Raw genomic sequence first — 12,691 nt, forward strand, 5'->3', positions numbered from 1 at the left:
AATATATATTTAATGCTAATGACCTTGTACATTTGTATTGCAATATGACATTCAGACATGTACCAAGAATTGTTAAAATATTACTTTCAAACATTCAAAGATCATATCTAGCAATACATTCTAGGGTACAGAATCCTATTTATGATAGCTTTTAAAGGCAATGAGATTAACAGTTACGAACGATCTCTGTAGCAAAAGTTATTAAACTAATATTGCTTAACTCACAAAGGAAACAGCATAATTTTACTTAACTTATTGGGCTCAGTTGCTGTATCATTTAGATTCTTAAGTGGAACATTATCATGCAGTTATGAAATTTGAGCAGAAAAACACATCTGAGATGTCAGTAACAAAAACAACTCTTTCATTTACTTTAGTGGGGGTTTTGCATGTAAGTTAGAGTAATTCAAATGAAAATAATAAAGCCATTTAACTGCAACAGTAACTAAAGTACTTTCTGTATCAGCTTCCTTTTCTAATTTACTCTGAGGAAAACAGATTCTACAAAGTTGGCTAACACATCAGCCAAGTTGGAAAATAGATCCTACAAAGTTGGCTAATGCATCAGCCAAGACTGTTTGTAATCTCGGCGTGGGCAAGACATCGGAGAAGTACTTAGTTGGCTGTATAACCCATCCCAGTGTTACTACACTCTTTACGTTCTGAGCATTACATCTGTTCTGTAAATAGATTTTGTAAAAGTGAAAGACTGTTTGATACTGCACCTGCACCCTGACCATTCAGCTACCTGCCCCTACACTGACCTTGTCCACTTTGGAGAGGGGCACAGGAGTTGCGCTGTCAAGTGTGTAAAACATTCTATAGTTGGGTGTTTTATTCCTCTGTTCTACAAGTTTCACAGAGGACCAACGCATTGATTAGCTTACACAATAAAATGACCTACCAGGGTCTGCCAGTTTGGTTTCCATCGTGTATTCAGCCTGCTTTACATACCATAGTAGCATGCTTTCTGTCAAACAATCAACATTATGGGCACTTCCATGAAAAAGATGGCCAAAGTGATCAATACACTTGGTCCCTTGATTTGGTAGTTTCTCTTGCTGCAACCAATTCAGAAAGCTTTAAGCTGCAGTTCTAGGAAATACACTACCTAATGAGGTTATTTATCCTCCACGTGAAGAGACAAATGACCACTTAATATATATAAATACTGAACTGCAGATGCAACTTTATGCAGAAAACAAGATTAAACTAAAGGAATCAGATTAATTTCCCTGCTAATATTTTCCGTAACTAGAGGAATAAAAAATACTCCCCCCCCATTTGTATATTTGTATAAAAATATATTTCTAACTTCGAATGCTATGGTTTTGCCAAAGCATTACTGGAAATTTTTGCACATGGGCCAGGAAAATTTGCTTTCAAGTCTATCTATATGTAAACATGCTAAATTAAAATCTGAATTATAGTTTCTAAATATTCCCAGAAGCAATAGTGAGCAAGTGTATAAAACCTATTCAGTACAAACTGGTACTGAAATGTACCAAGCATTTTATTGTAACGATGCACAACTTATTCATAAAAAAAGTCACATTCACAAAAATACTACTAGAAGAAAGCTGTGTTAAGTAATGCCTGTACTATATAGTATTTTAACATACTGAAGATGTGTGTAGCCTTACTCGTTGCTGTATTAAGGAAAGCCAAATAGATGGCAGAAGAACGAACAAAAAAGAAACTCACCCAAGGTCACAGATCAGATCGCAGCACCGCTGTAAAAAACCCCACTGTTTTCTAGCCAGTGCCAGATCATGCTTTTACTGGCTCCCACATTATAGCTCAGAGTAACAATAATAGAAGTTTAGACTGATAATAGTATACTACGTGTCTCGGCAAAGTATGGTAAGATTAGCTTTTTCTGATGTAAGATGTGTGGCAACAGTGACCCAGGAGGGGACTCATCAGTGTCAGAGCAGAAATTCCTGGCAGGCAGCAGACGGCAAGGATTTGACAGACAATCTATAGGGATGCAGAATTTAGCATTTCACTGATGTCATACTTCAGATGGCCAAATATAGATGGATATATGTAACTCCAGAAACTAGTTAAGACCTAACAGCCTTTCTTACTCTGAAGAATCTCCCTAAAGGCAACAAAAATAAAAGCAATATATCAGGTGCCAACCCTACTTCCATGGAATTTTGCCATTTATTTTATTAGGAGAAGAACCAACTGTGAAGTCTTAGTGAGCTTTTAAAACTGGCAAAAACACACAAGATGATCTAGAAATGAGAACGTGAGATCTAGTGCAAGAGAAAGAGAGATTTAAGTATTTGTTTTTTTAAAAAACCTTACAAAGAAATACCTCTGTTCTAGAAACTTCAAGGGACTGGAGTCAGAAAACCTGGAAAGCCAGGATTCATGCTTCTACCTTTTCTGATGTTCTTTTCCTATTCATGCCCTCATTTCTTAATAGAAAATTCCTAATGAAAACTGATTCAGTGATGTTACAAAATACTAGCACTTTTGTGGTCAAAACAGAAAGATTAGTAATGCGACACATACAAATAGAGGTTTTTTCTTAAATATCTTTGAGATAAACACACTGACCCACAAATTAAAAAAAGCTCTTGAGCTATTTTTTTCAGGGAAGGAATAAGTAATGTATTTGGTAGAATACACAATTTAATTTTTCTCAGTTCTCCCTCTGAGACTAAAATCAGTATGAATACTTTTTTAAACACCTCTGTAAACTTGAAAAAGTCTGCATCAGTTACATCTCTTCACTATAGAGTTTTGACTTCCAACCACAAGGAAAATACAGTATCTGGAGAGTATTTCACACAGACTACTACTACGGAGGACCTGGAAAAAGTTTTGTGGTAGACAAGTTACTTCATTTTTCCTATATAGAAGGTCATCTTCAGATGAAGAGATGTTTGGTCATAGCTGGCAGCGCTCTCTCCTTACAAGCCTAAAAGTGAAATTTTGCTCATAGAAAACCTGGAAGGCGATGTGCAGATTTGACAAAGAAAACTTTGCAGGCAACCAGGAATGCAACCCACAATTAGACGAAATATTCAGTGGTACAGCTATGTATTGTTCAGAAGCAGCCTGTAATGTTCCTGCTTTGTCTGCTGCTCCTCAAGCAAGCTTCAGTAAGCTATGGAGATCAGCACATTGCTGGAGCGTATAAAAAGAACAAGTATAGGTTAGAAGGTGACAGAACACTGTAGGGTATTTTCTGCACACGTATTACAAGTTTCCTGTTGAAGGCTATGAGGGAAAGGGAGAAGTCAAAGGAAAAATATTTGGGTTAGCTTAGCCAGATTTTAAAATAAATAAATAAATGTACCCAACAGTACTCCCTTGTTTGCATTTTCCTGAGAAGGGCTGTGTCCTGTAATCCAACAATCTCCAAAGGCATGCACAGAAAATTGTTATTTCAGCCACAGTAATCATCTAAGGTATTTACCATTTAGTCTATGATGTGAAAGAAATTGGGGTCATATTAGATGCAAAACAAGTCTAAGATTTACAGGCCTTCTGTCATTGACAATAGGTGCTTGTGATGCACATATGTTTGTCTTCCTTATTATAACTTCAGTTAACGTAAGATGTTTTTACCAAGTTATCTAAGCCTCTAGAACTTCTGAACCAACCTACAAAGCAAGCTTGAACACTTTTCATTTCAGTACTTATTTGGAGCATCACTATGATGTTAGTACTCAGGTTTTCATTATAATTAGTGGCAGTTTGTGTTACCCTTACTAAATACATTTATAATGCACACCTTGCTTGCACGTTTGAAATAACTGCCAGTCATGGCAGATGGCCATAAGAAACCTTGCCCGTGAAAACATACAAAAAGGAACATAGCCCAACCTGAAACTTCAGGAGGAGTTTTTTTATATTCTTTAGGGTACACTTGAATGTCAATCTAAACATCTGAGGAAGCATTTCTGCTCTTTAAAAAAAACTTTTTGTATCGTTATTTATATGAGCAATAAAGACCCCAATCAAATCTGTCTGCACGCTTAGGATATGACTTTGCATGAGCCAGCCCTCTTTGTTTTCACCTCAACCTTAGGTATGGCAACGACACTCAGAACTATGCTGTGCGAGTCGGAGATTATCACACACTGGTACCAGAAGAGTACGAGGAAGAAATTGGAGTCCAACAGATTGTGATGCATAAAGAGTACAGGCCTGACAGCAGTGACTACGACATTGCATTGGTGAGGCTACAAGGGCCAGAGGAACAGTGTGCCAGATTCAGTACCCACGTCTTACCTGCTTGTTTGCCATTAAGGAGAGAGAGACCACAGAAAACTGCTCCCAACTGTTATATCACTGGATGGGGTGACACAGGTAAAAGTGTTTTAATGATTTGAACCCACCAATCTCGTTACCTGAGGCTGCTTATTTAAAAAAAAAAAAAACACAAAAACAAACCCTCAAATACTTAAAATAAGAAAATGCTCAAAATGGAACAATTTTACTCTTTTTATATAGGGGAATATTTTCCCTCCTGATCCTTAACCAGGAATGACACCACTTTGTTTACTGAATTTAGTTTGTGTTTGGAAAGTAGCGATGCCACTCTAAATCACAGAACCAGTCAGTAAAATGGCCTCATTAAGATTGACAAGCATGAATGAGAAGCTTATTTGTTGCCAGGCACACCCTGCGCAGCAGCTTATCACCCCTGCCTCAGAACATAACTAACAGCTCTACTATATTTAAGGTTTTTAAGGTAAGTACAATGAATATTTTAGAAAGGTTCTTTAAATTACACTACTTCAGCAGAAAAATGGATAGAAAATACACACATAATAGAATTTCAAGTAACATTTTTAGTCTCTCTTGTTACCACTGACATTTTCAATCAGCAGTTAGATTTAAATAAGAGAACATCTTGCCAAAATTTATGAGAGCCACAATGCAATCTGCAATCCAGGCTTCTGGAACCAGCTATCTAGTCACTTTTCAAGTCAGTACAAGATTCTTCCTCTTCAGAGGTCTTTGTCCTTTAAATGTTTTACAAATTAATAACCATGTTTTACTTTCACGTTTTTATGGTGTTGAATACAGTGCAAGACAGCAACCACACTTGAGCCTTTGTTCCACTGACTCATTCAAACTGGCAAGGAGACAAGGCGGCAAGGCCAATATCAGTTCTTCCTCTTTACATGCATCGGTCTGTGTGCACAAATGTCTGGGTCACTGTACTACAATAAGGGAGATGGACTTGTAGGGTGGGGTTTTTTTGCTAAAAACAATTGCTAATTCATTGCCTAGCTCTGTCTTGCTTTTTACACAATTCACTGAAAGTTCTGCAATACTGTTTACTTAGGACATCTATTTAAGGGAACATTAACCACTGCAATAATTGGCTTTAATTACGATAAGAAATTACATCATTGCAGTACTTCAGCTGAAATTTCACACTTACTATATGAATCAATTACTTTATACAAATATTAAGATTTTACTTTAAGAAAAACCCCAACACCAGCTTTAACTTCCCATATTTCCAACTGAAAAAGAGGTGCAAGCTATAGAAAAAAAGACAAATTATTTAAATCTTGACATTTTATAAGCAGAGGACTGCTTATACAATGCAGGATTCACTACAACAGTCGAAGAAAACCAAAGGACAGGTTCTGGTCACCCCCACAAAATGAAGATCCCTTTTGGTCAGGAGTCCCATTAGTACTCTGGTACATAGAAGTTGCCAGGATTGTAAAAGATTCAAATGATACTGCCGATCTCTACCAGAAGACACTTGGGCTCAGTAACATTAGCTCCTCAGATGAGGTGACAAGCAAGCGTGCGTGTACTTACAGGGCATAAACGTGATGGTTGGCTGGATGCTCTACTTGGAAGCCGACAGAGGATGCAGCACCTGTCAGGCTGAGCTAGGCTAGGTTTGAACTGGTGACCTAGAAATGAAGTATTTCTACCATTTTAGTCTCCACTGCTCAAGACTCCCAAAAATAGCTTCCCCATTTAAGTATTAAGGCATATATTCTTACAGAAGACGCAAAATGCGTTTGGAACAAAACGAATTCCAGCCTTGGAAAGAACTAGCGAACACAAAGAGTAAAGCTGCGTCTTAAATTTTAAGTTGGTTTTTTTTTAAAAAAAGCATCTATATTCCATATTTTCAATATCAATATAGTATTTTAGTATTATATTTAATGCACAGTAGATTTTTTCATATTTAGTCATGTTTTCAGTCATCTTATTTAATGACAAAACAGTGTGAAGGACTGACAGCAAAAATGGGCTTAAATGACATTTATATTTCCAAGACCAATCATCATAACGAGACAATAATTTGGGTCCTCTTTTCAGGAAGGGCTTATTCAAGAACATTACAACAGGCTGCCATCCCCTTACTTCCCAAGAGGGTATGCGAAGAGCGTTACAAAAGAAGATTCACAGGAAGAATGCTCTGTGCTGGAAACATTCAGGAACAGAAACGTGTTGATAGCTGTCAAGGAGACAGTGGCGGACCACTGATGTGTGAACGTCCAGGGGAAAGCTGGGTGGTGTATGGTGTGACCTCCTGGGGCTACGGCTGTGGAGTGAAAGATTCTCCAGGTGTCTACACAAAAGTATCATCTTTTGTACCCTGGATAAAAAGTGTGACCAAACTATGAATGTCTGTAATGAAAACCAAACTTTGTTAATAAAGTTTGAGGCAGGACAACTTGAACAGTACAGACAGTGCACAGCTGGGGCCCACAGTGGGTGGAAACAGACACATTTTTCCCTGATTCCTGTATTTTCTTTTTGTTAAATCCAAGCTGTATACACGCAACCTTTCCAGTTAGGGATTACTATCCAAAGAAAATCCCTCTGTGTTAAGGAAGTTTATATATTACATGAACAAGTTACCATGTATCTAAGATAAGGGGAAAAGCGATAGCCAGCTTAGAGTAACATTGGAGCAGGACAGCTGGAGAGTTCACCACAACATTCACTGCCCACAGGAAGACTGTAGTAGCTCCAAGCTATTTATGCTTCAAGCTTCTCTAGAATTAATTACAGATCTCAAAATGAATGTTCAGTCTAGTTTATTTAATCAGTTCTTGACTGTTTTGCTATGATCTTACACTCAGCCCTCTAATTTTGACTCATGTTTCATTAGCTAATGAGACCATTAGCAGGTTAATTCTTGGTAAGTAATTCTGAGTATGTATTAAACATTAGAAGGCAAATAATTGTCAATAATCAGATGCCCAGCTATTCTGATAAGTATTCTCACAGTTTAGTGTGCATGAAATACATTCCCAAGTAAAATAGGTAGTACACTGGAAGTTAGTTTCCTTGCAAACATCCTGCACAGCTGCAAGAGCTAGATCAAAAACAAATGACCTTATTTTATTTCCTCTAGATAAGTATCATTTTTCTTTCTGAAATTCATAATTTTTACGTACATACAGCATTTTGGAGAGAATTTACTTTTCCTGTTTACCACTAGCTGTCAGTACAGTATCAGACTAACAGACAAACATCCCAATTCTCTCATTGCTGGTTCCGGAGGGGCTTTACTGAAGTAACACTAAGAACCTCTGTCAATCCTACAAAAGAAGGTTTTAAGTACATGCAATGCATATACTGGAGATACTGAGCCAAAACCTGTCTGAAAAGGTCTATAAAGTCTTAAACTACTATTTTCTACAAGATAATGTTTAGACAATTCTCTCCTGCTTAGTTGCAACACTGACCTTACAGGAAAGGTGAGAGTTAAGATAGTTTTCAGTGACTTCTAAAGTATTAACATATTTTGATTCCATTTAATTGCTTTTACAGCTACTGTTCCCCACGCTATGAAAACCTTAATGGTTTATTATAAAAATGCACTGATAAAAAATTACTCTTGATGTACAAGACAAATACAAAACAACTTACTATCCTTTTAGAAAGGGCCACCCCATTGAACTTGCCACACAGAACACAGGAAGTAATCACCCATCTTAGTGCAACACTAACGGGTATCAGTCTTGAAAATATCTAAGGCTAACTACAGCCAAGAGGGAGACAGGAAAGTTCAGTGCCACCTCTGCGATCCCTGTCGAAGGCCATTCTGACTATCTCCAAGCGTGCTCTACGTATTACATTCACAAACATGCTTCTTCAAAAGCTGACGCACTTCAGTGTGACAAGTGTGGCAGATGTGTGTCCACCACATAGTGACTGTGCACACTGTGACTACCAGTGACTGTTTTCCTGTGTTTCCTATCCTCAAACACTCTGGCTACGACAGTGTTGTGTGGCCTTTGGTGAACAAAGTGGGATGCTTGTATTCATGTTGTAAGTGGGCAATCATGCATTTCTGTATGGTTCCATGCCTCTCTGGTGTTGAAGCAAATTTCCAAGACAACTCAATTTGCATACAAAAGTGGCAGTGATATTGCAGAAGCCCATGTGATTGAAAACAGCCCTTAATTTCTCCCCGACCTCAAACTTACGTTTTCAAGCATCATGACTAGTTTAAATATCTTGTTGGAACTGGTGCTAAACTAGTACACAAGGTGCTTTAATATATTTTAGTTTTCTGTAATTCCACACTATTTGAAATAGTGTGAAATGTTTTATTTAAAAACATGTCAAAATCATAGTACTGTAACCACCTACTGTTAGACCTATGTGAAACACTGCTAGTGAACTTTAAAACCATTTATATTTTTACTTCTACATCGCCCTTTTGATTAAAGGAAAGTGGAAGTAAATCTGTCAAAATGTATCTACTTGTACCATCACAGCTTTGCTATACAAGACCCATTATTTTGAGACTTGTGGTAAAGTAGGCTATATAGTGCAATACATGCGTTGTGTACAGGGGAAATAATTGTCTTTTAGAAGTTGCACCACAGAAATACAATACTTGGGGGGGGGGGGGCGGGAATCATGTCTGCATACTAGATGTAGTAAACATTTAGATTTAGTATAGTAGTTCATTAGTTTTGCTCTTTTAATAGGATGCTTTATTAGATTTTAAAATGTTGCACTACTGTTTTCATGCAGAGCGCATGCATTTTCAGTTTCTAACATAAAATGAAATTGTCTTTATGTTATGCCATTCTAATTTTTGGTCAATAAGCCTGAGGATGTAAATGTATACAATAAAAACTGCCACACTGACTACAACTTTTATACATTAATCCTGTGAATCATGTACAAGCAGATGCTGCAGGAACATCAGCTGGGTCAACTTCATGTGAGCTTTCTTAAGTGAAAATATTTTCAAGAGCACCCTTTTTCTTCAAAGCATATAAGCTTTGGGCCATTTTCTGAGAGATGGAAGTTTGTTCCATATGATGGAATTCCTGGTGCTTTGTGTGCCTTAACTTAGACCAGTTAGGTTGTCATTTTATCCTACACTCTTAAAACTGCTTGAGAATTTTTTTGACCCTTGCTGCTCTCCCCTTTGTTCAACATTTTTAATACATACAAGGTTGTACAAAAACCTGCTCTTCAGCCTATGCTAAGGGGTTTTTTGTATTAAGCAGGTTGGCCACAGCGTTAAAAGTAGCATAAACTAAGAAAACACTTGGCACTTCTGTTACCAGATTAGATGACCATCTTAAACATTGATGTGTAATCTATCCAGGTTCCCCAACATTGCGAAGATTTATAGTTAGATGCAGTCCCCCATAACTTCCCAAGTTTCTGTCCATTTTCCAGAGAATATAGACAACTACATCAGAAACAAACAGAAGCATTACTGCAACTGACACACAAAGCCTATTTAACATGCATTTATCTCAACCCTGAACATCTTCCCAAAACCATAGATAAACCAAGATCCCATTTTATGATCGTTATATGCAGAATATCTATAACCTCACCTTACTTCCAGAAAAATTCACAGCACTATAATAGCTTATATTTAACAAAGTCAGTCCTGAATCAACGTTCTCCATCCTTTTCAATGTTACTGCAACTATTTCACGCTTTCAAGTGCTAGAATATTTATACTCAAGAAGATTTTAATGCTGTTACAATTTCAGAGTGGCAATGGCAGAACATACAAGGCAGCTAAAACAATTAGACTCAAGTAGCAGATCCCAGTAGAAGAAACCACCCAGAAACAAGAAGTTTGTGGTATCAGGAAAGAAAAATGTTTTTTGTTTGTGCTCCAAACTGCTGGGTAACAGCAAATGCAGTTAACTGAAGTAGTAGAGACCAGACCTACCTCAAATACATCAGATACCTGCTCACATGCAGTAGTTCCTATTCCATTTATTTAGCATGGAACACAGAAACTGACCATGTAACTTCCTGCAAATGCAACACCAAGCAACCACAAACAGAGAAAAGATGACTTAAGAATTTGGAAAGAAGTATCTACCTTCATAGCAATGTAAAGAAAAAAAAAAAAGACTGGGTTGGGTGAAAGTTGGAGAGGTGTGAGACACTGGATGTAAGTGCAGATGGAACAGGGTGCAGAAAAATAAGGAACATCTATAAAGGTAAAAGCTAAGATGCAACAGGAATAGATTGGAAAAATAGGAACACAGTTGTTCGGGAACTGGGAATTAAATTTTAAGAGAAATCATGAAAAACAAGCCATCCTAAGCCACATGGAAATGAAAAAGCCAGATCTTGTAAGAATACCTCGATTGTACTCAAGTAATGAGGGAAAGCAGATTTCACTACGCTCTGCGCATGTGACTGGATGCTCATGGAAAGCTTCAGTCATAGGAAAGGCTACGTAACCTCACTAAGCACTCAAAACCAGTAAGATAACCACAGCAAACATTATAGTTCATACTTTTGTATTCAACCATAATCTTGGAAATTAGTTTTTCCTTCTCTTGATTCAAACCCACTGTTTTACCTTTGCAAGTTTAAATACTTGATGAAGAGCTCAAAATTGACTCTTCACAAATCTAACCTGCAGGCCAGATCAAGCCACCAGGCTAACTGATTCAGGAAGAAATACCAGTGACCTCATCACTTGGCTCACACAATGGACTAGGACAGCTACACGGTCCTCCTCTAAATTACAGACAGTTTCACACAAAAGGATCCTCCGTTATAGGAGACAGAGACAGGACAGTCAGTTTTCAAAGGGCAACTTGTTAAAAAGACAATTCAGTTATTATGCACTGAAACTGTTCAAAAAGATTAAAAAGGCAGCTGCTGTCTGATAAAAGGTTAAAATTCAAGGGAATTGGGGTAACACATGGCAATATCAGTGCAATGCCATACAGTAGCTAAAAGCCAACACTAGAAAGCCTAAACTTTTCAGTATCATTTCAGTGACCACAAAAGAAAAATGCTTCTCTCCAGACCTTCATGTCATATTCTTGAGTTTTGTACTCTGCATCAGTATTATTTTAATGCATTCCAGATCCCTGGAGAAACTGACCCCCAACCCTACTCCTGCTTCTTCCTATTCGTTTGCCTACACCTGGTTTTCTTCATGGGGTCAAAGCCAGTCACAAAAAACCTAATCTAAAAAACTAAGGAAGCCACAGTGCTGGAGGGTGCCTGCCAGAACAGCAACCACACTCGCACACAGTGGTAGCACTCTCCCACCCACACCTTGTCCCTGGGGTAGCAGCAGCTCTCTCCTGGCCACAGTCTGCCTAGCATTTTCTTGTGTAACATAAGCAAATAACTGCCCTGGTAGAATAGATGCGTTAACTTATTTTCTAAAAGCACTAAAGGTTACTACAGAAGTCCACTCTTCTTGGAGAAAAGGAAATTCACAGACACGCTCATGACTGTTGGCTGCCAGGCCTGGCAGCCACAAACTTGGAATCCTAAGCAGTAAAGATGTCATATGATAGGGTTGTACACAGAGCTGTTTAAAAGGAAAGAGTAATCACACACCACCGATTAAACAGGTGTACTACCACTTATTATAGCTCCACACAGAACATACGTTCAGCTATACTTTGGCAATGGCAGGAAAAGTACATGCTTAAAAAAAACAAAAGAGAAAGATGTTTCCTATGACAGCTCCCTAATCTCCCTACCAGTCTATTCCAAGTCTGGCTAACATGATCGTCGGAAGTAATTTCCTCAGATCTAATCCATGTTGTAATTAAAGTCCACAATTCCGCCCCCATCCACTTCAAATGGGAATCTCCCCCTCAGTTGCCAAGTACTTAGCAGTAATTGCACTGCCTACTGATCTCAGTTCTAGCTTCACAGATTTTGTTTCCCAGTCCTTTTAAAGCCTCACTTCCACCCTAACTTTTCAGTTTGCAATCATTTGCAAAAGTTTTCCTTATTAACTGGAAGATATTCCACAAAAGACTATGCCAGCACAGCTGGTACTAGCTAAGACAGTAAATTTACTTGTAAGTGAAACATCTATCTTGTCTGATTTTGCAATGATTCACTATCTGCTGGAGCCCCATATATTCTTTTCTTGAATATGGATTATGGAAGAGATCCCTCAACAACTGAAATTGACAAAGCAGCTACATTCAAAGTCACTGTTTCTCCCCTGCAGCAGTAACCTCCGATTAAAATTATGTGACTTCTGGAATGGCTCCCAGACAATGCATCAGCCAGTCACTGCTTTGCCCTGAAACCATACAGAAACACAAATACCAAGGCCCAGCTACCAAAAGCTGTATCCCCACAACAGGCAGATTTGGCATGTATAAGTAATTCCAAAGAACACGTGCAGGTCTAGTCTTGGTTATCAGTAGTCTTTTAAGGAAGAAGCGACACTTGCAGTGAAAGTCGATGTCTC

At 38.1% G+C, this 12,691-nt stretch overlaps 1 protein-coding gene and 1 long non-coding RNA gene across 4 annotated transcripts in view; one reads left to right on the forward strand and one right to left on the reverse strand.

The window, feature by feature from the left end:
* PRSS12 (serine protease 12) overlaps positions 1–9,123 on the forward strand; it is a 46,654-nt gene extending 37,531 nt beyond the window's left edge. The window contains exons 12-13 of the mRNA XM_076337309.1: positions 4,052–4,332; positions 6,322–9,123. Coding sequence (XP_076193424.1) covers positions 4,052–4,332; positions 6,322–6,629 — 589 coding nt within the window. The 3' untranslated portion in view covers positions 6,630–9,123. The remainder of the gene's footprint in view (positions 1–4,051; positions 4,333–6,321) is intronic.
* The window catches only part of LOC143159852 (uncharacterized), a 49,169-nt gene that overhangs the window by 34,424 nt on the left and 2,054 nt on the right, over positions 1–12,691 (reverse strand). The window lies entirely within an intron of this gene.

This window comes from Aptenodytes patagonicus, chromosome 4, assembly GCF_965638725.1.
Source record: "Aptenodytes patagonicus chromosome 4, bAptPat1.pri.cur, whole genome shotgun sequence".
In the NCBI taxonomy this organism is placed as follows: domain Eukaryota; kingdom Metazoa; phylum Chordata; class Aves; order Sphenisciformes; family Spheniscidae; genus Aptenodytes; species Aptenodytes patagonicus.